This window comes from Mesoplodon densirostris, chromosome 2, assembly GCF_025265405.1.
Source record: "Mesoplodon densirostris isolate mMesDen1 chromosome 2, mMesDen1 primary haplotype, whole genome shotgun sequence".
Classification (NCBI taxonomy): Eukaryota; Metazoa; Chordata; class Mammalia; order Artiodactyla; family Ziphiidae; genus Mesoplodon; species Mesoplodon densirostris.
Genome location: NC_082662.1, coordinates 29,167,059 through 29,192,873, shown reverse-complemented (window position 1 = coordinate 29,192,873; position 25,815 = coordinate 29,167,059). Strand labels below are relative to the sequence as shown.

At 40.5% G+C, this 25,815-nt stretch overlaps 1 protein-coding gene and 2 pseudogenes across 3 annotated transcripts in view; 2 read left to right on the top strand and 1 right to left on the bottom strand.

The window, feature by feature from the left end:
• Positions 1-8,852: 8,852 nt before the first annotated feature.
• ZMYM6 (zinc finger MYM-type containing 6) overlaps positions 8,853-25,815 on the top strand; it is a 53,410-nt gene continuing 36,447 nt past the window's right edge. The window contains exons 1-4 of one of the 3 annotated variants that reach the window (XM_060089446.1): positions 8,853-8,976; positions 10,043-10,209; positions 21,548-21,632; positions 22,466-22,715. In XM_060089446.1, coding sequence (XP_059945429.1) covers positions 10,117-10,209; positions 21,548-21,632; positions 22,466-22,715 — 428 coding nt within the window. In that variant the 5' untranslated portion in view covers positions 8,853-8,976; positions 10,043-10,116. The other 2 variants (XM_060089448.1, XM_060089449.1) reach the window with 2 other exon arrangements.
• On the bottom strand, positions 12,191-12,572 carry LOC132483444 (small ribosomal subunit protein eS12-like; annotated as a pseudogene).
• Positions 18,738-19,159, top strand: LOC132478743 (ribonuclease P protein subunit p20-like; annotated as a pseudogene).

Here is a 25,815-nt window from a genome sequence, read left to right as displayed (position 1 = left end):
TTCCCACTAGCTATCTATTTTACGTTTGGTAGTGTATATATGTCCATGCCACTCTCTCACTTTGTCACAGCTTACCCTTCCCCCTCCCCATATCCTCAAGTCCATTCTCTAGTAGGTCTGTGTCTTTATTCCCGTCTTACCCCTAGGTTCTTCATAACATTTTTTCCCCTTAGATTCCATATATATGTGTTAGCATACAGTATTTGTCTTTCTTTTTCTGACTTACTTCACTCTGTATGACAGACTCTAGGTCCATCCACCTCACTGCAAATAACTCAATTTCGTTTCTTTTTATGGCTGAGTAATATTCCATTGTATATATGTGCCACATCTTCTTTATCTATTCATCTGTTGATGGACACTTAGGTTGCTTCCATGTCCTGGCTATTGTAAATAGAGCTGCAATGTACATTGTGGTACATGACTCTTTTTGAATTATGGTTTTCTCAGGGTATATGCCCAGTAGTGGGATTGCTGGGTCATATGGTAGTTCTATTTGTAGTTTTTTAAGGAACCTCCATACTGTTCTCCATAGTGGCTGTACCAATTCACATTCCCACCAGCAGTGCAGCATGCATGTCCCCCTGACCAGGGATCGAACCTGGGCCCCCTGCATTGGGAGCGTGGAGTTTTATCCACTGTACCACCAGGGAAGTCCCCTACTTGGTACTTTTTAAAGGTGCTTTGGCTTATTCATAAATTTTTGGTTCATTTTTACTTGCTTGCATATATATATATATATATATATATATACATATATATATATATACACACACACACACACACATACATACATAGAACATAAACATAAGTAAATTATATGCAGATATATTTAAATCAACATACCCTTTACAGAAGAAAAAATACATGTGCATTCACACCTCTACTTGCAGATACACATATAACCCATTATTAATGGTATAATATTGTATTCATCCTTTTATTGTATTAAAGCTATTTTTCTCTTTTCAGTCTTAGTATGGATGCATAACCTTTATAGATTTGACTTATTCCAATTAACCCAAATTATGATGTTTTACAATCAAATTATTACAAGTTGGTCAGAAGAAAACATAGGCATAAATCATAGCAATATTTTTTGGATGTCTCCTAAGGCAAAAGAAACAAGAGCAAAAATAAACAAATGAGACCAAATTAGACTTAAAAACGTTTGCACAGCAAAGGAATCCATCAACAGTGAGAAGACAACATACTGAATGGGAGAAAATATTTGCAAATGATATGACTGATAGGGGTTAATATTGAAAATATACAAACAGCTCATACAACTCAGTATCAAAAAGAACAAAACAAACCAACAAGCTGGTTAAAAAATAGGCAGAAGAACTGAACAGACATTTTTCTGAAAAATATACATCAGATGGCCAAAAGGCACATGAAAAGATATTCAACATTGCTAACAGTCAGAGAAATGCAAATCAAAACCACAATGAGATATTACCTCACACCTGTCAGAATGACTATCATCAAAAAGTCTACAAATAACAGATATTGATGAGGATGTGAAGAAAAGGGAACCCTAGCACACTGTTGGTGGGAATGTAAATTGGTGCACCCACTATGGAAAACAGTGTGGAGGTTCCTCAACTAAAAACGGAACTACTATATGATCCAGCAATTCCAATCCTTTGGTTATATATATGAAGAAAATGAAAACACTAATTCGAAAACATACATGCACCTCAAAGTCTATAGCAGCATTATTTACAATTACCTAAGTGTCCATCAACAGATGAATGGATAAAGAAAATGTGGTATATATATACAATGGATTATTACTCAGCCATAAAAAAGAATGAAATTCTTGGGAATTTCCTGGTGGTCTGTGGTTAGGACTCAGTGCTTTCACTGCTGGGGCCCAGGTTCGATCACTGGTGGGGGGCTAAGATCCCATAAGCTGTGTGGCATGGCAAAACAAAAAGAAAAACAAAAACAAAAAGCCCTAACCAGTAGGGAAATTGAATTAGTAATAATAAGAAAATCCTCAACAAAGAAAAGTCTAGGACCATATGTCATCACTGATGATGAAAAAAAGAATGGAATTCTTCCATTTGCAATGACATAGATAGACCTAGAGGATATGATGTTTAGTGAAATAAGTCAAAGAAAGTCAGACAAATACTGTGTGTTATCACTCACATGTGGAATCTGAATAATAAAACAAACAAATGAATACAAGAAAACAAAAACAGACTCACATTTATAGACAACAAACTAGTGGCTCCCAGTGGGGAGAGGGAATGGGGGAGAGACAAGATAGGGGTAGGGAATTAAGAGGCACAAACTGGAAAGTAAATAATTTTAAATAAAATAAAATAATTGCAAGTTGGTCAGTGAGCACATCTTTAAGCTTTGGTCTTTTAGCTCTGCCCCTGACATCCTTGAAACACTCTTTCTTGACACAACAGAATGTTCCAAAGCCATACTGATTTTTCTCCTGCCCCATAGAATCATCTATTCTGCAATGAGTTCCAGGTTCTTTTGGTGGGAAAAAACCACCAGAGACCAAATTTAGGTTTCAAGGGTGTACACAAGAGTAAATGTTGGGCAAAAATATTAGAGCTGCTATTGGGCCTCTTTTAGTATTGAAAAACCTGGGAAAATATATGTATTTTAAGCTTATGACAAATCTGTAGTCATCAAAACAACATGGTACTGACATAAGTATTGACATATAGGTCAATGGAAAAAAATTGTGAGACCAGAAATAAACCTTCACATCAATTCATTTCCACAAGCATTCCAACATAATTCAGTGGGGGGAAGAACAGTCTTTGTAACAAATGGGGATGCGATAACTGTTATCCACATACAAAAGAATGAAGTTGGACCCCCTACCTCACACTATATACAAAATTAACTCAAAATAGATCAAGATCTAAATGTAAGAGCTAAAACTATAAAATCCTTGAAGAAGACATAGACTTAAATCTCTGTGACATTGGATTAGGCAATGGTTTCTTAGATATGACCCTGAAAAGCACAAGCAACGGAAGAAAATAAATTGGACATCAGCAAAATTAAAGATTCCATCAAGAGAGTAAAAATGCAACCCACAGAATGGGATAAAATCTTTGCAAATCACATATCTGATAGGGGCATTGCAATAAGAATATATAAAGAACTTTTATATCTCAATAACAAAAAGACAAGCCAGTTAATGGACAAATGATCTGAATAGACATTTCTCCAAAGAAGATCAACAATTGGCCAATAAGCACATGAAAATATGCTCAACATCATTAGTCATCAGGGAAATGCAAATTAAAACCACAGTGAGATACAACTCCACACCCACTAAGACAGCTATCAGCAAAAAGAGAGATAATAATAAATGTTTAGAGGATGAGGAGAAAATGAAACTCTCATACACTGCTAGAGGGAATGCAAAAAAGGTACACCACTTTGGAAAACAATCTCAAGTGGTTAAACACAGACCTACCATATAATTTAGCAACGCCATTCTTAGGTATATACCCAAGAGAAATAAAAACCTATGTCCACATAAGAACTTGCACCTGATTGTACATAGCAGCATTATTCATTATAATCAAAAGTCCATTAAATGATAAATGGATAAATAAAATATGGTAATCCATCCATATTAATTGGCAATAAGAATAAAATACTGGTACATGCTGTAATGTGGATGAACCTTGAAAACATGCTAAGTGAAAGAAGTCAGTCACAAAAGACCACATATTGTATGATTCTATTTATAAAAAATGTTTAGAATAGGCAAATCTATAGAGAAATAAATTAGACTGGTAGTTGACTAAGAGTTGGGAGGAATTGAGGAGTGATGGCTAATAGATACAGGGTTTCTTTTTGGGGTGATGAAAATGTTCTGATATTGATTGTGGTAATGGTTGCACAATTTTGTGAATACACAAAATCCATTGAATTGTACATTTTTATTTATTTATTTATTTATTTATTTGGCTGTGCCATGTGGCATGTGGCACCTTACTTCCCCAACCAGGGATCGAACTTGTGCCCCTGCAGTGGGAGCGCAAAGTCTTAACCACTGGACCGCTAGGGAAGTCCTGAATTGTACACTTTAAATGGGTATATTGTATGGTATGTGAATTATATCTTAATAAAGCTATTAAATTTTTTTAAAAAAGAAACCCATTCTGTGAGAGCCACTTACCAGATACGCCCTATCTATCTATCTATCTATCTATTTATTTATTTATGGCTGTGTTGGGTCTTCGTTTCTGTGAGAGGGCTTTCTCTAGTTGCAGCGAGCAGGGGCCACTCTGCATCGTGGTGCACGGGCCTCTCACTGTTGCGGCCTCTCTTGTTGCAGAGCACAGGCTCCAGACGTGCAGGCTCAGTAGTTGTGGCTCACGGGCCCAGTTGCCCTGCGGCATGTGGGATCTTCCCGGACCAGGGCTCGAACCCGTGTCCCCTGCATTGGCGGGTGTATTCTTAACCACTGCGCCACCAGGGAAGCCCATGCCAACTCTTAGTTGCGGCATGTGGGATCTAGTTCCCTGACCCGGGATCGAACCCAGGCCCCCTACAGTGGGAGCATGAAGTCTTAGCCACTCGACCACCAGGGAAGTCCCCTGCCATTTCTTATTTTGATGATATTGTGCTAGCTGGAGAGACTGTCCTGGACCCTTTATATTTTGTCTAATTTCTGCTTGAAAACAAAATCGTTCCTTCTTTAGCTTATTTCTCTTTTACAATACCTTATCACAGATGGTTAAAATAAATCAATAGGCACTTTTAGTATTCTTTCTGGAAATCCCCTAATCTAGGTCTACAAGTTCATTAAGTACATTTTCTATCTTCTACATTAGTACAGGTGGCAGCACTGCCAAACATTTTGTCACTGCATAACACTGGTTAGTCTTTTTCTAGCCTCCAATAACAATTTCTTGACTGCTCTTCCAGACTCCACTAACAGTTTCCTTGCTGTCTTTCCAGACCCTGCCTGCTGCCTGGTCCCAAAGCCAATGTTGTATGTTTTAGGTTTTAGTATTGGCAGTACTCCACTTCTAGATATTAATTCTGGAACAGATACCTATTGCTAAATAACAAAGCACCCCAAAAGTTATTTACTTAAAACAAAAACCATTTACTTATTTGTGATTCTACAATATGGGCTTAGTTAGGCAATTCTTCTGCCTGGGCTTGCTCTTGAAGCTCCAGTCAGCTAGCAACCTGGAGGATCTAAGATGGTTCCACTCACAAGTATGGGGCCTTGGTGCTGGCCATGGGGCCACTCTTTGCATGACTTTTCATCATTCAGTAGTTTAACCCATCTAACTTTGATATGTTGTAGGAATGTTCCAAGAAAGTAAAAGCAGAAGATGTGGGACTTCTCTGGTGGCACAGTGGTTAAGAATCTGCCTGCCAGGGCCTCCCTGGTGGCGCAGTGGTTGAGAGTCCGCCTGCCGATGCAGGGGATACGGGTTCGTGCCCCGGTCTGGGAGGATCCCATGTGCCGCGGAGCGGCTGGGCCCGTGAGCCATGGCCGCTGGGCCTGCGCGTCCGGAGCCTGTGCTCCGCAACGGGAGAGGCCGCAACAGTGAGAGGCCCACATACCGCAAAAAAAAAGAAAAAAAAAAAAAAAAAAAAAAAGAATCTGCCTGCCAATGCAGGGGACACAGGTTTGAGCCCTGGTCCGGGAAGATCCCACATGCAGTGGAGCAACTAAACCCGTGTGGCACAATTACTGAGCCTGCGTTCTAGAGCCCACGAGCCACAACTACTGAGGCTATGTGCCACAACTACTGAAGCCCGCGGGCCTGGAGCCTGTGCTCCACAACAAGAGAAGCCACCTCAATGAGAAGCCCGCACACCACAACAAAGAGTAGCTTCCACTTGCTGCAACTAGAGAAAGCTCATGTGCAGCAACAAAGACCCAATGCAGCCAAAAGAAAAACCAGAAGCTGCAAGGACTATAAGGCCTATGCTTGAGAATTCACATGACATCGGTTCTGTAATATTCTATAAGTCAAGGTAATTCACAAGGCCCAACCCAGAAACAAGGCGTAGGGAAATAGACTCCCTTTCTTGATGGGAGGAGTTGCAAACAATACAACATACTTAACCCCCTACAGGTGACTGCAAAAATTCTAAAGCAAATATATTATTTAATGATTTTATGTTGAAAGCAACATAGCAGGAAGAAGATACAGATGTCCAATGTCACTATTTCCATTTAACACATTGCTAGAGGTTTTAGCCAGCACAATAATGCAAGAAAATTAAATAAATAAAAGTCATCTGCTTGGAAAGGAAGAGATGATTTGTCATTATTCTCTACATAGTTGGAAAACTAAAAAGTTTTTTAAAAATATATAGATAGGGCCTCCCTGGTGGCGCAGTGGTTGAGAGTCCACCTGCCGATGCAGGGGACACGGGTTCGTGCCCCGATCCTGGAGGATCCCACATGCCGCGGAGCGGCTGGGCCCGCGAGCCATGGCCGCGGGGCCTGTGTGTCCGGAGCCTGTGCTCCGCAACGGGAGAGGCCACAGCAGTGAGAGGCCCGCGTACAGCAAAAAAAAAAAAAAAAAAAAAAAAAATATAGATAAACTGTTAGAATTAATAAATGAATTTAGCAACTGTGCTGGCTTCAAGACCAACATACAAAAGTCAATTGTAGTTCTACAATTGAAATGAATTATTAGAAAATGAAATTTTGCCATTTAAAATGACATAAAATATCAAAGATCCAGAAAAAAATCTGAAAAGGATGTTAGCTCTCTATACTTAAAAACTATAAAACATTATTAAATTACAGGCATTTAAGTAAATGGAGAGATATACCATTTTCATGGATTGGAGGAGTCAACCCTATATAATGCTGTCTTAGTTTCCTGGGCCTGCTGTCATAAAATGCTACTAATAAAAACTTATTGTCTCACAGTTCGGGAGGCTTGATGGCTAAAATCAAGGTTTCAGTAGGGCCATTATCTCTTTGAAATCTGTATGGGAGAATCTTTCCTTACCTCTTCTAATTTCTCGTGTTTAACACCAATCCTTGACATTCCTCGGCTTGCAGTTGCAGCACTTCAATCTCTGCCCCAATTGTCAACTGGTGCTCTCCCTTCATGTGTCCGTCTCTACATCTCCTCTTCTTATAAGGACACCTGTCATACTTGATTAAGGCAAACCCTACTCCAATATGACCTTGTCTTAAATAATTACATCTGCAACAACCGTATTCCCAAATAGGGTCACATTCTGAGGGTTAGTACTTTAACATATCTTTTTGGGGGAAACAATTCAACACAGTGAATAACAAATGGCAATTCTCCAAAACAGGTCTACAGCCTTAGTGTAATACTAAACAAAATCCTAGCTGATTCTAAAATTTATAAGGAAAATTTTGTCCCATTTGGCAAGATGATTCTAAAATGTATATGAATATGCAAAGGACCAAGAAAAGCCAAGACAGTCTTGAAGAACATAATGGGACAAAGGGCTTTTTCTACCAGATATCAAGATTTATTATAAAGCTACTACAGAAATAAAGACAGTGTGATATTTCCACAAAAACAGACAAAAGGAATAGATTACATAGTCTTCAAACAAACCCACATTTATAGACAACTTATATATATACAGGTGATGATAAAGAACAGTGGGGGAAAGCACAAACTTTTAAACAACAGCACTTAATCAGTTTAACATTCACATGGAAAAAATGAAATCTGACTTACTTCACACCATACAGAAGATACAACTTTAGATGGATTGTAGATCTAAATAAGAAAGACAAAGTAATAGCAATTCCATAAGTCAATCAGAACCTTTGGTAGGAAAATATTTCTTGACAGGACACAAGAAACACTAAGCATAAAGGTCTTTTATGTTCATCAAAGGACACCAGAATTTATATCCATAAGAAAATGGCAGACAGTCCAATACAAAAATGAGTAAGAGACTTGAACAAGCACTTCATAAAATAGGCTATCCGGATATCAAAAAACATGAAAATGGGTTCAACCTCATTAGAAATCTGGGAAATCCAAATTAAAATCACAACGAGATACCACTATACCCCCACCAGAATGGTTAAAATAAAAAAGATGTACAGTAGTAATTACTGGCAAGGATGTGGGGCAAATGGAATTCTTATAAATGGCTGGTGGAAGTACAAACTGAAACAACCACTTTCTAAAGTTGTTTGAAATTATCCACTTAAGTTTCACATATACACAACAAGCAATTTCACTGCTAGGTATAACCCTAGCATATGTGTCACAAGAGGCAGGAATGTTCGCAGCACTATTATTCCTAATGGCCCAAAATTGTAAATAACTCGAATGTCCATCAGAAGTAAACAGTTAAACTGTAGCGCATTCATAAAGTGGAATACCATACAGCAGTCAAAACAAATAAATGACAGCCTCATAGATCATAGATGTATCTCCAAAACAATGTTGAATGAAAACACATGAAATCTTGACTTTGAACAAGTTGATGTCTTCATTTACAGCTCCCAGACAAAAATTCTACCTCTTGGAGTTGTGGTGAGCATTAAGTGGAAAGATTCATATCAAGAGTTTACCAAACACTTGGCTTAATAAATATCAGCTATTATTTATTCATGTTCTCTTGGCAGGTCACCTTTCCAGACATGGGCAATAAAGAATGGTGCAGGGCACTTAACAGCGTCATCTTACGCCCCTTAGTTTCCTCCCAACCTCTTCCTCTATCTTCTCACCATTGGGTTTTGGTCTCTTTAAGAAGTCAACCATAACTGAGGAAAGAGGAACGCTGGGAAATCCACTCAGCTCAGGTCTGGAGCATAATGGGAAAGGGGGCGGAGACCAGGGTTGCGCACGCGCAGTTGTCCGGGTGTTGCGTTGCGTTGGATGAGGCCGAAAAATTCCCGTAAGAGAAAATAATCATCGTCCCAGCGTGGGGGCCTTGGGTTCTACTCCCCCTTCCCCGGTCGGTGCTCCCCGGGAGCAGGGAAGCCACCAGAAGGTGAGCGCGGCCGGTAGCAGCGGGAGGGGCCGCGTGGGGCGGGGCGGCGCGGTGGCCGCGCCACGTGACGAGGCGGGCGCTGGGCGGAAGCGGCGCAGTCGGGCGTTGCGGTTTCGCTGCAGGGACACGCTGACAGGCATTTGCGGGTCGCGTTCTCTCCAAGAGATACAACGTTGCAGCGTTTGTACCCTGTGAGAGGCGTGGGAATTATTGGTGGGGACGAGATTTTGGGAGCGATTACGACACGAGAGCCCATAGATTGTTGTAACTGTGGCAGGTAGTCCTAAATTCTCATCCCTCGCACTGGTTATTAAGCCAGTTGCCCATTTCCATGTTTGGCTTGACTGTTTAGGTAAACACAACTTTGGAGAGTTTCCTTTTTGCTTCAGGTGTACTACATCCTGTTTAGGGGTAGGGAAGTCCGCTGAATGACTAATCTTGTTTACAAGAAGGAGATTGGGAAGCGGATCTCAGAGGGGCTCATTCCTGGGCATGCCCCCCCCCCCCCCGTGAGACCCTGCAGGTGGTCCACTTTAAGTAAGGGCATACCTGTTCATTTGTGGTGGCAACTTGCGCTCTCCATCTTTAAGCTGAGAGTTGGGGCCCTTATGGAGGCCTCTAGTGAAGGCTGAGTTAGAGGTGGGCGTGGGGAGCTTGGTGTGCTCCACTTTGAGAAAGCTGAGGTGGGCCTCCAAGTACTAATTCTCATGGACTCAGAAACAGTATTTCTGAGTCCTTTCTTCTAAGAGCTTGGTAACTTTCTCTCACGTGTTGGTCTGCCAGTCTAATTATCTCAGTAACTGTCAACATATAAAAGACCAGAGTATTTGCCTTTAAAGCTATCAGGGAAGTGGGAGCTATTGCTGTAAGACTTTTTTTTATGTGAAGGCAGCTACTAAAGAAGCAGAAGGCAGGAAGAAAGGAGAAGAATCATGGCCCCAGAAGAGTTGTTTTTTTTCAAATGCTTAGCCCTAAAACCTTGTGTTCAACACAAAGCTTTTGATACAGATAAACATGGGAAAAAAAAAAAAAAGCCTGAGTACCAATCCTTTATGTTGTGTTTTAGGAATCCAGCTATCCATCACCAAGAAGAAATCTATTAGTTTTAGACCGGGGAATTCCTTTACCTAAAAAATTAGAATGAAAGAACCTTTGGATGGTGAATGTGGCAAAGCAATGGCACCGCAGCGGGGGCTTCTGGACAAAATTAAAGAAGAACCTGACAATGCTCAAGTAAGCATTTCATATTTATTTTAAATTTTTAAAAATTTCTTCTTTTCTACCTGGTGAATTCAAATTTTTGGTTAGTTTCTGACTTGTAAGGTAACCCAAACTGATTTTTTCCCCATTAGATGAGTAAATCACCTTTTCTGCTCTTTGAATGAAAAAAGATCTTGGTAACTCTATTATATTTCTTTTTGTGAGAAGAAAGTAATGTGTATTACCCTTTTTCCATTGGTACCTTTTTAAAACGTTTTCTTGTATCTGATAGTAGTTTCCGTTTATTCTGTAAGTATTTGTGGTCTACTCTATGCCAGGCTCTGGGGGTCCAGGAGTGAGCAAAATCAGTTTAGTCCCTTCCCTCATAGAGCTTGCAGGTTAGTAGAGGAGATAGACATTACACAAGTAATTGATCACATGATATATATAATTACAAACTAAGACAAGTGCTGTGGAAGAAAAGCCTGAAATGGGGAATCTGACCTAGTTTTGATTGGGGGCAGGGGGCTAGAGAAGGATTTGTCAGCTGAATTATGAAGGATGAATTGACTAGGCGAAGACATGGAGGAGAGTGTTCCAGGTAGAGTGATCTGCATACAGGAAAGCTCTGATTTGGGAAGATGCATGGTTCTTTTGAAGGACTGCAAGACCAGTGGGCCTGGGACAGAAGAGGTGCAAAAATGGTGATGACGATGATAATGATGATCATAATAACAATACTAATAGTGATATCAATATGTCAATATGTAGAGTATATTATATCATAATAACATGACCTTATAAATACTAACTTCTTACTATTAACACTTATATGTACTTAGACTGTGCCAGGCACCATTCTCACAACCATATTATTATCCCCATTTTAGAGATGAGGAAACCAAGTACAAAGAGGTCAAGCAGTTTACCACAGATCACAGCTCATAAATGGCAAAGATTGGATTCAAACCCAGGTATCAGACTTCAGAGCCTATGCTATTCTACTTCTAGGATGAGGCACTGTAGGTAGTTTGGGGTCAGATTAAGCAGAACCTTGTGGACCTTGTTACAAATTTTGGTCTTCTCCTGAGAGCTTTGGGAAGCCATTGTAGGGTTTTTTTTTTTTTTTTTTTTTTTTTTTTTGTGGTACGTGGGCCTCTCACTGCTGTGACCTCTCCCGTTGTGGAGCACAGGCTCCGGATGCGCAGGCTCAGTGGCCATGGCTCATAGGCCCAGCCACTCCGTGGCATGTGGGATCCTCCCGGACCGGGGAACGAACCCACGTCCCCTGCATCGGCAGGCAGACTCTCAACCACTGCGCCACCAGGGAAGCCCCATTGTAGGGTTTTATGTGGGAGAATAAGATAAACATGTTTGGAAAGATCATATGGCTCCCTTATAGGGACGCAGATTGGAAACCTGTGGAGATTAGTGTGGAGAGACCAGTTAGTTGTTTTGGCAAAAAATGATTTTTTTTTCCTTCGTGGACAGTTCTTTTGCTTTATACTCTAGTTATTGGCTTCACTGCATAAGCAAATCAATAATATTGAAAATATAAATAATAAAATAAGTAATAATGATAATACTCTATTTCTCATATTATCTCAAAGGCAGTGTCATTCCAGGACAGGGATGTCAAGTAGATGTTGTCTTGTTCATCCACTCCACGCCTTCCTAAAATGCTGTGCTGTGAAGGGTTCTGAGGTAGTGTCTACAGGATGTGGTGTGGGGGATGGTGGTCTCCATGACACTTATTTTCCCTTCAGATGGTAAATTCTTTCTCTTCTTTTGCCAGAAGTAACCATTTGTTTGTCAAGTTTTGTGGGTTCTACCTTTTAAGAATTTTTTTTTACCCTGCCCTTTCTTCTCTTTTATTATTTCTCATCTGGACTTTTATAACAGTTTCCTATTCATCGTCATGTCTTCAGTCACATATCTAACCAAAACTCTGTATAGTGATACTCTTTTTTTTTGAGGAACAAGAGCCAAGTTTTTAATTTGATCATTTCTTCTATTAGAAGTACTCCTTAATGACATCCTTGGCCTGAGACTCTTTGCTTAACCACCACACAACTGCAACCATCCACTTTACAGGGTTTTTCCTGTCTGTCAGTTTTACAGAGGCCTACCCATTCCCCTAGTTTCTTGTTACCATCAACCTTAATTAGGTTGATTTGTCATTCAGCACAAGGGCCTTTACCAACTTGACATAAGCTCATCAGAATTGGATGCAAGCACGCAAAGATGGGCTTGGCACTTGTCTAAGGTTTTGGCAGCTTTGGAATCCCACATGCTAGGCTGTCCTGGATGAGGGTGGTCTTCAGCACCTCTTGTAAAGCAGTATTAATGTCCATTACACCTCCAGTGGAAATGCTTTCCTCCACCAAGGCGGTGGGTTATGGCCACAGCAGTGGGTTATGGGTGGAGCCAAATCTTTTTTTTTTTTTTTTTTTTGTGGTACGCGGGCCTCTCACTGTTGTGGCCTCTCCCGTTGCGGAGCACAGGCTCCGGACGCGCAGGCTCAGCGGCCATGGCTCATGGGCCCAGCCGCTCCACGGCATGTGGGATCTTCCCGGACCGGGGCACGAACCCGTGTCCCCTGCATTGGCAGGCGGACTCTCAACCACTGTTCCACCAGGGAAGCCCTGGAGCCAAATCTTGAATGCCAGGGCCTCTACCTCCCACGCAATTCCCCAGCAACAGGGGAAGAGCACTATGGTGCTCTTTATAGATCTGATGACACTGCTCTCTTTAAAGACCCTGTCTCCTCATGTGGGATAAAACATAAACTTTTTAGTGTGACATCCGAACTATCCATGTTTAGGCCTTTTAGTGTGACATCCGAACTATGCATGTTTAGGCCTTTGTTTTCCTCTTCAGCATCATCACTCATCCTTCCCACCTTTTCTTTTCTTTTTTTTTTTAACATCTTTATTGGAGTATAATTGCTTTACAATGGTGTGTTAGTTTCTGCTGTATAACAAAGTGAATCAGCTATACATAAACATATATCCCCATAGCTCCTCCCTCTTGCATCTCCCTCCCACCCTCCCTAACCCACCTCTCTAGGTGGACACAAAGCACCAAGCTGATCTCCCTGTGCTATGTGGCTGCTTCCCGTTAGCTATCTGTTTTACATTTGGTAGTGTGTATATGTCAATGCCACTCTCTCACTTCATCCCAGCTTGCCCTTCCCCCCCCCCATGTCCTCAAGTCCGTTCTCTACGTCTGTGTCTTTATTCCTGTCCTGCCCCTAGGTTCTTCAGAACCTTTTTTTTTTTTTTTTTTAGATTCCATATATATGTGTTAGCATACTGTATTTGTTTTTCTCTTTCTGACTTCACTCTGTATGACGGACTCTAGGTCCATCCACCTCACTACCAATAACTCAATTTCGTTTCTTTTTATGGCTGAGTAATATTCCATTGTATATATGTGCCACATCTTCTTTATCCATTCATCTGTTGATGGACACTTAGGTTGCTTCCATGTCCTGGCTATTATAAATAGAGCTGCATTGAACATTGTGGTACATGACTCTTTTTGAATTATGGTTTTCTCAAGGTATATGCCCAGTAGTGCTTCCCACCTTTTCTAATCTATGGTCCTGCAAACTATTTGCATTTCACAGAAAGGTATATTCTGTTGATTTTTATTTCCTTGACTTTGCACATGCCATTTCTTCTGCCTGTGTATCCTAAACTGGGTAGCTTGGGAAAAAGTTCCTCCTCTTTCAAGATATAGTTTAACTGTCACTCAGGTAGAATTAGCCATTCTTTCTCTGTCTTTTTTTTTTTTTTTTTTTTGCGGTACGCGGGCCTCTCACTGCTATGGCCTCTCCCGTTGCGGAGCACAGGCTCCGGACGCGCAGGCTCAGTGGCCGTGGCTCACGGGCCCAGCCGCTATGCGGCACGTGGGATCATCCCGGACTGGAGCACGAACCCGCGTCCCCTGCATCGGCAGGCGGACTCCCAACCACTGCGCCACCAGGGAAGCCCTGTCTTTTTTTTTTTAATCGTGTAGTGCTTTTACATTTATTATGACATCTGGAGGTCAATGAATTTTGTTTTCCTGGGTCTGGTCGTATTTGATCTCAATTCCTTGCACAATGACTGGCACATACTCAATAATTAAAATAAAAGAGCCTGTGTTTCACAGATGAGGAAACTGAGCCTGAAGGAATAAGTGACTTCACCAAGGTCTCATGGCAAAGCTGGGATACAAAACCAGTTTTTTAAAATTCCAGAGCCAATATTTCTTTCATTGTACCTTGCCTGTAGTATAAAAATTTAAGAAATATTGTACTGTGAGTTAATTGAGTATTCTTTTTGTATAAAAATTGTGATAATGAAAATCCCGTTAACAGCTTACATTGTAAATTTAAGTGGATAGGGATCTACTTAGTTCCTTTTGGTTTGTTTGTTTGTTTGTTTATTTTTGCGGTACGCGGGCCTCTCACTGTTGTGGCCCCTCCTGTTGCGGAGCACAGGCTCCGGACGGGCAGGCTCAGCAGCCATGGCTCACGGGCCCAGCTGCTCCGCGGCATGTGGGATCTTCCCGGACCGGGGCACGAACTCGTGTCGCCTGCATCGGCAGGCGGACTCCCAACCACTGCGCCACCAGGGAAGCCCCTTGGTTTATATTAATGCTTCAAGGTGAATAGGCTATAATTTTTCATGATTGAGAGTGTGGCCTATGGTGGAAAAGCCAATTGAACAAATAGTATGTACAATTTTTCATGTCATATTTGAATATTGGAAAATAGGAGACAAAAAATTGAAAAGCTGAGTATTTTATGATATACTAAGGGTCTGTTCTGGATATTAAAGCTATAGTTGAGCTCTCATGCAGTCATTCAGTGACTTTTATTCCTGTTTATATAACCTAAAGCACTTGTTGAACACCATTGTAAGCAGTTTACATGTGACGCTTACAACCCTACGTGTTAAGTATGTTATTATTCCCACTTTACATACAAGGAAACAGAGACACAGATGGTAACTTGCTAAACTAAATGTAACACAACTAGTAAATGGGTGAGTTAGCATTTGAACCCAGGCAGTGTGGTTCAAGAGCCCAAACCCTTAACTAGGATGCTAAGCTTTGTTAGTTATTTTGTTTTCAGAGGAGCTACAAAGATGAAAAGATAGGGCCTCTGCTCTCAAGAGAATTGATAGTGTAAGGGGGAATAAAGATACGGAAATGGGAGAGGTAATTATTTGCTGGGTGACTGCTCCCTGCCAGAAGGTATGCTAAGTATGTCTTACCTATTCTCATTTAAACTCTACAAACATAGAAGGGAAGTATCCTTACCCCATTTTACAAAGGAGGGAACTGAAGGAAGGACAGGTTAAGTAACTTACAAACTCAAAGGAAGTATCAGAGCTAGAATAGGAACTTAGTTTTGACTGGCTTCAAGCATATATTCTTTTTTTTTTTTCTTTTTGCGGTATGTGGGCCTCTCACTGTTGTGGCCTCTCCCGTTGCGGAGCACAGGCTCCGGATGCGCAGGCCCAGCGGCCATGGCTCACGGGCCCAGCCGCTCCGCGGCATATGGGATCCTCCCAGACCGGGGCACGAACCCGTATCCCCTGCATCGGCAGGCGGACTCTTAACCACTGCGCCACCAGGGAGGCCCAAGCATATATTCTTTCTGTTGCTTTGTGTCACTTCTGTACAGATATAAAATCACAGTGTTATGTAATTACTGTAATTTTAAATATTGTGTAAGGTGCATTGGGAGCACAGGGAAAGGATCCCTTATGTCTGTTTAAGGAGGAGGGGAAGGCTTCACAGCGTGGGTAGCATGTGAGTTATAGCAATTGATTAAGATCTTCAGACAGAGAGAAGAGCATGTGCCAAGTCATGGAGGGGTGAGAGAATGTGGTGTGTTTAGTGGTTGAGTATTTCAATAGTAAAGTGGGAGAAGAGAATAGATTTTAGATGTTTAGGTAGAATTGATCCAACTTAGAGATAGCAAATGAAGTATGAGGGTCAAGGAGGATCCAGGAATACTCAAGAGGTTTCTGGCTTCAGTAAGTTGAGTTTGTGATGATACCATTTACTGAGGAGCTAGGAACAGGATTTGGGGGGAAGTAATAAGTATTGGAATCTGTTGTGTTTAAGGGACTCGTGGTACATTCAAGTGGTAATTTGCACTGGGAGGCATTTGCCCATATGGATGTGGTATTTAGAGATTAGAGAGTTATCTACCTCTAAGTATAGTGTTGCCAGGTAAAAATGTAGAATGCTCAGTTAAATTTGATTACCAAATGAACAATGAATATTTTTTTCGTATAAGTATGTTGCATGCAATGTTTGGGACTTACTTATACTAAAGAATTATTTGTTGTTTATTTGAAATTCAAGTTTAACTGGTCATTTTATATTTTTATTTGCTATATCTGATAACCCTATATAGGTGATAGTTGAAGTCATGAAGGTGGATGAGATTGTTCAGGGAACAAAAGTAGAGAAAAGAGAGTAGAGCTCAGGATAGAAAGCTGGGAACTGGATTAACTTAGTGCTTCAAAATGGCTTCAAAGTAGTCCCTCAAGCAGCAGCCTCATCATTACCTGGGAACTTGTTAGAAACGTATATTCTTGGGCCCTGCTCCAGACCTGCTGAATCAGAAATTCTGAGGCTGAAACCCAACACTCTATGTCTTAATAAGACTCTTAGGGGCTTCTGATGCCACTGAATGTGGAACCATTGACTTCAGGGGTGAATATAAGATCAATGAAGGATACTAAGAAATAGTAATGATGAATTGAAGTAATAACAACAACAAGACAACCAGTGGAATGTCACTGGTGGAAGACAACCAGTGGAATCATTGGCAGTGTCAGATGTATCTGAGAAGCCAAGTAGGATAAAACCTAAAATTGTTTGTTGAATTACACAATAGTGAGATGATTGGTTATCTTAAAACACCTTCAGTTGAAGCAGTAGCCTGATTGCATTGTGTTCAGGAGGGAATCAAAGTGAGGAAGTAGAGAAAGAATGGAATACTTTTTCTCTAAGTTTGGTTGTAAAGGGAGAGAGAAGAGAGGGCAGTAGTTCCTTAGGGAATAGGTTCCTTATAAGCTGAAGGGAAGAAACCTATATGGAGGTTGTGAAAGGAACAAAGGCAAGAATGACTGAGACTGTCTTGAGGATCTCCACATTTGCTGCCCATGCTGAACTTTTGCTGAACTCTCTAACATAAAACTGCTGAATAGTTGCCGAGTTGCCAAAAGGAAAGAACGATGCTGAGAACTGGACTCTTTCTGGACTAAGGAAACCATACCTTTCCCTAGTAATGGATGAGACGTGCTCGATAACCCAATCGTATGAACAGAACAGATTTATCGTCCAATCCAGATTCTTGGTAAACAGCTTGTGTAAGCCTGTGTGAACTTTCTCCTTTTCCCCATAAAAACCTCTACCCATTTTCCTCCACTGGGAGACTATTCTGGGTTCTTCCAGAATCTGTGATCCCTGAGTTACAATTCTAAGAACCCAAATAAACTACCTTTTTGCTTCTTTACAGTTCATGCTGCTTTTAGTTGACAAGGTGGAGAGAGGCTGAGAATATACAAAGACAGTATGAAGTGCTGTAAGAAGGGAGAGGGAAAGGGATCCTGAACATAAGCACTGTTTTAGTCATGGCTGAGAAGGTTGCCTTTTCATGTAAGGTTCAAGGACAGTTTGCTGATCAATTTGTAGGCATGGCGGAGGGGGAGAATCAGGATGTTGCAGAAATTCTTACTTAGCTGCTTCTATTTTCTTGGTGAAGTAGAAACATTACTGAGCAGGAAGTATGTGGGGTTGGGACTTATGAGTGATGGAGGTGTGGAACAGTTACTTTATGAAGTAAAAGAAACTGACTAGGGCAGTGTAACAGGCATATTAGAAAAATACTAGAGATTGAATTGATGATAAGACAATTTTTTATTGAGTCTTAAGTGTTCTTTCTGGTAAGTTGAAGGAGGTGTATATAGGTACTTTTAACTTCCTCCTCTTTTTGCAAGTGCCAATGAATATTGTTATTTAAGTATAATGTTTAAGAACATTTGAATTGAATGAACTTGAATGTCCACTTTGAATTGAATTAACTTAGATTCATTCATTTAACAAATATTTATTCGATGTGATAATTATGAAAATAGTAAGAGCTAGCATTTTTGTTGTTAAATCATGTTTAACTTCTGGCTAACTGTAAGGCATCACACTACGTACTAAATCATTTATCATTAATGATAATTAATCATTTATTAAATGATAATCATTTATTAAATCATTTATCCCCCATAAATCTAGTCCAGTGGGTTAGATAATATTATCTTTATAGATAAGGAAGTTGAAACTGAGAAAGATTAAATAACTTGTTTAAGAACCGGGATCGCTAGTGTTCTGGCATTCCTGCGGCATACCCCTTTCCTTTTCTTCCCTTCTTGGGGCCTTGGGGTCATGGGCAGCATTCTGTATTCTGGCTGATTGGTGCAATGCTTGAGTGGCCTGGCAGGGGAGTCGGCCACATGCACGTGGAGGGCACTGTGGACCGGAGGGAGGCACACAGCATGGCTGAAAACTGAGAGCCCCGCGGGGCCGTCGAGGCTGAGCTGGACCCGGTTTAGTACACCCTGTGGAAGCGGCTTCCCCACTGCCTGCGCCGGAAGCCCAATGACATTTCTGTCAACATGAAGACTGACGTTAAGGCTCAGCTGGCCCACTGCCAGAAACTGCTGGACGGACGGGCATGGGGTCAGAACTCATGCACTGAGATCTACATCCACGGCTTGGGCCTGGCCATCAACTGCACCATCAGCATTGCCCTACAGCTTCAGGCTGGCAGCTTCGGGTCCCTGCAGGTGGTGCCAGTACCTCCACTGTGGAGCTTGTCGATGAGCTGGAACCAGAGACTTACGCGTGAGAGCTGCTGACCCAGATCTACAGCAACTCAGCCATCCACATCTGTGTCTTTAGGGTCGCACCCAAGTAATTGAAATGAGGCTGGCCCGTCTTATCCACCCACCGCATACAGCTAGGCTCAGATATGGCTCTACTGAGTACTGTCATGGACCTTCTACCAGAAGCATGTAGGAAGAAGCCTGTCCTCCTTGCAGCCCGAGGACTATGAATTCAGAGGGCGAATATTGTCTTTTGTTGGGCCCAAGCAGTGGGTCTTTCTGAATCTTTGTGTTCTGTAACCATTGTCCTATACAGTCAAACATAGCAAGTTGTGTTGGTGCCAGGCCACCCCACTGCAAAAAAAAAAAAACAGGATCACACCTGTTTCTGTCTGCTCCCAGAACCCATAGTCTTTGTTATGTTGACTGTGCTGGGTGTTGAATGTACAGAGGGGGAAAAAGAGATATGGTCCCTGTCCCTAGTGGACATGGTCCTTTTGGTCTAGTGTATGTGTGGGGGAGGAGGTGGGGTGTTAGACATCAAACAGATTATCACCCAAATAAATATGATATGATGTATTACGACAAGTGCTATGAGTGAAAGGAGAGGGGAGAAGCTACAACAGGGGAACTTAATTTCCATTGGGGACCAGGGTTTGAATTCATTATAGTAATTATGTTATATTGTATTTATACATTTAGGAGGGAGACAGCATGGGTTTTGAAACAGACCTGGGTTTGATTCCCATCTGTACACTTAGTATCTTTGTGACCTTGGACAAGTTGATGAACATCTCTAAGCCTCACTTTCCTCATCCATAAAGAAGGTTCAATAATTCTTACCTTATAGGCAGCAGTTGCCATAACGTACATCATCGGAAGTGGTAAATTAATGCAGTGGTTCTTAATCTTTGGCATTTAATATTCCAAAGAAATTCCAAAGTAACTCTGGGAACTGATACATTTGTCATTTATTTTGCTAAGTATAGGGAGATTAAAAATACAATTACATTTATTATCACCATTGTTTCAAAAAAGTAAGACTCTTTTTAAAAACTTTGAGGGCTTCCCTGGTGGCTCAGTGGTTAAGAATCCGCCTGCCAGTGCAGGCCACACGGGTTTGAGCCCTGGTCCGGGAAGATCCCACATGCCACGAAGCAACTGAGCCCGTGCACCACAACTACTGAGCCTGTGTTCTAGAGCCCGCGAACCACAACTACTGAAGCCCGCGTGCCACAACTACTGAGCCCATGCACCACAACTATGGAGCCCGCGAGCCACAACTACTGAAGCCCATGCGCCTAGGGCCCGTGCTCCGCAACAAGAGAAGCCACCGCAATGACAAGCCAATGCACCGCAACGAAGAGTAGCCTCCACTCGCCACAACTAGAGAAAGCCTGCGCACAGCAACAAAGACCCAATGCAGTCACAAATAAAATAAATAAAATACTATAACTAAAAAAAAACCCACTGTCATTTAAAAAAATAAATAAACTTTATTTGAAATACATAAGGCTGTTTTAGCAACACCCCCCCCCGCCCCCGCCACTCCAAAATGTAGGGTAGTTCTGATCTCAGAATAAAGGGCACTCTTTTTCAAGTTAGGTATATGTATTTTAATTTCTTTCATGATTACGTGTTATTTTAAAGTATTTTGAAGAATATATTAAAGATAAACCTGATTTAAGCTGTGTTGATTTTTTGTATAATGAGCAGATTGCATTGAAACTCGTGTCTTTTCTGACATTAAGAGATATGCCACTTGCAAATCTGTTGGCTAAAATTACTAATTTGATCCAAACTCTAAATCATTCAAATTTAATTTCATTTACTGCTCCGTTATAAACACAGCCTATAAAAGGTGTAGTGCTCAGCATTGAAATAGCTGTGTATTACTCCCATATATCAAGATTACATTTGAGAAGTAGATATAACTATCATAAAAGATTCTTCAATTCTAAAGATCCTTTTTGTAAAGATTAAATCTAGGTCTTCCCTGGTGGTGCAGTGGTTAAGAACCTGCCTGCCAATGCAGGGCACACAGGTTTGAGCCCTGGTCTGGGAAGATCCCACATGCTGTGGAGCAACAAAGCCCGTGTGCCACAACTACTGAGCCTGCGCTCTACAGCGCACAAGCCACAACTGCTGAGTCTGTGTGCTACAACTACTGAAGCCTGTGCACCTAGAGCCTGTGCTCCGCAACAAGAGAAGCCATCTCAATGAGAAGCCTGCCCACCGCAACAAAGAGTAGCCCACGCTCAGCAACAAAGACCCAACGCAGCCAAAAAAAAAAAAAAAAAAAAAAAGGATTAAATCTAGTCTAATAACTTGTAAATTTTGACTTTTGAGGTATTTGAAGGCGATTACGACTATAATGTAGAAGAGATGAATATGACAGTTATTTTTTTGTTTCAATTTCTAGTTTCCTCAGTGCTAACACTGTATTCATTTCTCTCTCTCTCTTCTTTTTTTTCTTTAAGGAATATGTACATGCTTCAAAGCCGAAAACTCAAGAAAGTGAACTGAAAATTAGTGCTGTCTTTTCAGTCAGTGACAGCCCTCTTGGTAAGAAACAGAACTGTAAGTTAGTTAGAATCAGTATTTGTTATATTCTGACCAGCAGAATTGAGGGAAAGTACCTCATGTAAGTCTTTTTCTTCCTTTAGACAAAGCAGTGTTTTTCAAACTGGCTAGCTGGTCTTAACCAGTATTTTAAAAAGTGGAATATAATTACAGTTGGTCCTTGAACAACATGGGTTTGAACTACACAGGTCCACTTAAAGGTGATTTTTTTCAATAAATATAGTACCTGTATTTTTATTCTACACATCTGTAAATTAACTAAGTGTGGGGACATTTTTATGTTCTATTGGAGATCACAATATGTGGAATCAGAAGAACTAGGGTTTGAGTCCTGATTCTATCCAGACTGTTTCAGCTTCCTGCCCTTGGATGAGTCATTTATCAGTTCTTTTGTTTTTGAGACAGTGATAGCAGGACACGGATTTTTGACTGCGTGGGGTCGGCGCCCCTAACCTCTGAGTTGTTTAAGGGTCAACTGTATATCAGAGTGTGGTGCATATAGTAAGGAAACATATTATTTCATGAAACTACTGTTTCAGTTATTAAATTTTATATACATACACACACATGCATGCACACACATGCACATACAGATGTATGTGTGTGTCTCTTGGGTTATAATGTGAAATGTAGTTCTAACTATGTATCATGGTTAAAAAGTTTGAAGCTGCCTGTTTTAGAGTGGTTATTGCCTCAATATTGGATTTCAAGACTGAGGGAATTTATCCTAAAAAATAGAGAATGTATATATGTTCATGTTGATGTGAAAACAGTTTTTGTTGTTGTTTTTATTTTTTCTTATTTTGTTTTTATAGCCCAACAGTTGACCCCAGGCTTTCAGCTTTCTCTTGCATCATCTGGCCCAAATATATCGCTTCCTTCAGTTCCAGCCGTAGCTATTCAGGTTTTTTGTTCTGGTTGCAAAAAAATGCTTTATAAGGGGCAAACTGCATTTCATAAGACAGGATCTACTCAGCTCTTTTGCTCCACAAGGTGCATCATCGGATATTCTTCACCTGTCTGCCTACCACCTCCTCGCAAGAAAACCTGTGCAAACTGCTCAAAGTATGAAATTCTTAATTATATCCCTTACTTTTTAAGTGTTTTTAGTTCAAATATGCTCTTGCTATTTTAAATCTCTTTAGCTCATTTCCCTGGAAATACTTTTTAGCTAATTGAGAAGTTTGCAAATTCTAAAGTTTTGTAAAGTTAAATAAGTGACTTGATGTAAAAAAGTATTGCTTAGACCAGTTTTCCTATCTCTTTCAATTAGAAAGAAATAAATTATTTGTGAGAAACTATAGGACCACTCATATATTGTGTGTCTACTGTAATTGTAGACAACAACTATTCAAAATTGTTATCTTGAAAGTTATTGAAGTATAGAATGAAATAATATCACCCTTACAATAGTATATGAAAATTATTTAATTCTTTAGAAGGTAAATGGCCACAAAAATAATGCATTTATTCCTGAAAAGTCCTTGTGAGCTTTTGTTGGGGGTCATTGTTACTTTATAATAATGCATAGATGCAGAGAGAGGAAGAAATAGCAACGAAGTTACATAAACTTCTTTCTCTGCCTCAGTAAGTTTGAAGAACTTGGCACGTTTTACCTATTTGTGTGGTAGTGCAATTCTAGGAATACAGTGTGTTGTCAGTAGTCACTAATGTAGAGCAAGGAAAGTTAAGAGCTTGGTTTTAGATTGTAGCTCTATCACTTACTAGCTGTATGACCTTGGGCCAGCTATTTAACCTTTCTAAGCCTTAATTTCTTCATTGGTAAATAGTATCTACTTCCTCAGGTTTTTTTTTTTTTTTTTTTTCTTTTTGCGGTATGCGGGCCTCTCACTGTTGTGGCCTCTCCCGTTGCGGAGCACAGGCTCCGGATGCGCAGGCTCAGCGGCCATGGCTCACGGGCCCAGCCGCTCCGCGGCATATGGGATCCTCCCAGACCGGGGCACGAACCCGTATCCCCTGCATCGGCAGGCGGACTCTCAACCACTGCGCCACCAGGGAGGCCCTCCTCAGGTTTTAATGAGACAGTGTTGGCACAGGACCTAGCACATAGCAAATGCTTAACAAGTGGGATCCTATTATTTTTAATAATAAATTTGGTATTATGTATATTTAACATAATTTATAGGCCTCTATTTTGGTTTTGGCGATATATGATAGTTTCTTTATTTGCTTGGTGTGTTGGCCTTAGGTATCTAAAAGTAGATCCTGTTACAATGGAAATCCCCAACTAAAAGGAAAGAGGAATTTTAAAACATTTTACTTAAATACTCAAATTTAGTTTTGTTCCAAAATGCCCTTCTAATACCTTACTTTAACTCTTTTATGTCATTCTCATAAAACTGATCTGGAAGAGTAAATTTAATTTTTGGTTTTAGATATTCAATCTCAACATATCAAATATCAAAAGGAAATTAATTAAATTTTAAAGAACATAACACCGCCTATGCATCCAAATACATATCCTCTTAAAAGCAGTCACTCCTGTCATTGGCTTTTTACCACAATGCTGTTGTTATTCAAAATTTTTTTTTGTCTCTTGATTTTGCATTGCCTTCAGAGGCTGTGAAACATTCCTTTAGACTAAGTTAGGTGATAAATCTATCTTTCAAGCTGGGGTTTGATTTTTGCACATTGCCAAAAGTTACTTGATGTCTTACCAGCTGACTACTGTAGATGATTAAACTGAGTCATACTGTTAAACATAGTCTCTGACTATAAAATTAAAAAGTTGTGCTTAGAGTTCTTATAAACTAAAAGAGAAATTAGAAAAAATGTTTGAGCCATGTTGTTGGGAGAGGTATGGTTTCTCTAAGATGAATGTTAAGATGTAACCTATATTTGGATGTATAAAGTTTAGAATGCATTTATATTTATGTGCACAGATTTTCATTAAAAAGTCATTCTCGGGCCTCCCTGGTGGCGCGGTGGTTGGGAGTCCGCCTGCCGATGCAGGGGATACGGGTTCGTGCCCCGGTCTGGGAGGATCCCATATGCCGCGGAGCGGCTGGGCCCGTGAGCCATGGCCGCTGGGCCTGCGCGTCCGGAGCCTGTGCTCCGCAACGGGAGAGGCCACAGCAGTGAGAGGCCCACATACCGCAAAAAAAAAAGAAAAAAAAAAAAAAGTCATTCTCATTGGTTTACTTATATATACATAGCACTGGCAGATTTACATTATTAAATAAAATTCTTAATTGCTTTGATTTTAGTAGAAAAATTACTTTTCAAAATTAATACTTCATCTGCATGTAGGCATATCCACTTGATTTCCAAGATTCACTGTCGTATTAGTAAGGCTAGGTGAGTTTTAGAACATTAAAGTAGTGCTCTGTTGCTGTTTTTTTATATTTTTAATTTTTTTTTATTTTGGCCGTGTGGTGCGGCCTGCAGGATCTTAGCATGCGGGATCTTAGTTCCCTGACCAGAGATCAAACCTGAGCCCCCTGCATTGGGAGCACGGAGTCTTAACCACTGGACCACCAGGGAAGTCCCTGTTGCTGTTATTCTTTCGTAGTTTACCATGGAGTTCTGTATAATAAAGGTACAGGATGGAAGGCAGAATAGTGGAATGATGAAGTCCATGGACTGTAGAATCAGACTGCCTCGATTTGTACTCTGGCTTCACTGCTTACCAGCTGAATGACTTTGGCAAGTCATTACTTAACCTTTCTGATTTGGTGTCCTAATAATACTTACCTTACAGAGTTTTTTGATAATTAAATTGGATAATTTGAGTAAAGAGAACAATGTCTGGCACATAGAAATTACCCAGTACATTATTGTAGTACATAATATTATTGCCATTAATTTTCTTTACTGTGTGGTCATTAATTAGAAACTAGTGTTTCTAATTAATGACTATTTCCTTCAGTTTTTATACTTGTCAGAAGAATGGCAATAACTTAGTCTCTGTTTTTACTGGCAGTGCTTATTGTAACAATTAGCTCTTACAGAATAACTCTACAAGTCTCATAGAACAACTCAGTTATTTGTATTCTTTTTGTTTCATTCTTGTTTCCATCTGTCCTCTGATACCAAGCCTTAATAGCGCTTTTGTCTGTCATTTGTTTCTTTGGTCTCTTCAGTTATAGTGAAGATTTATATACCATGCTAATTTTTAATGCTAATCTTTGGTAGTTCATCTGTT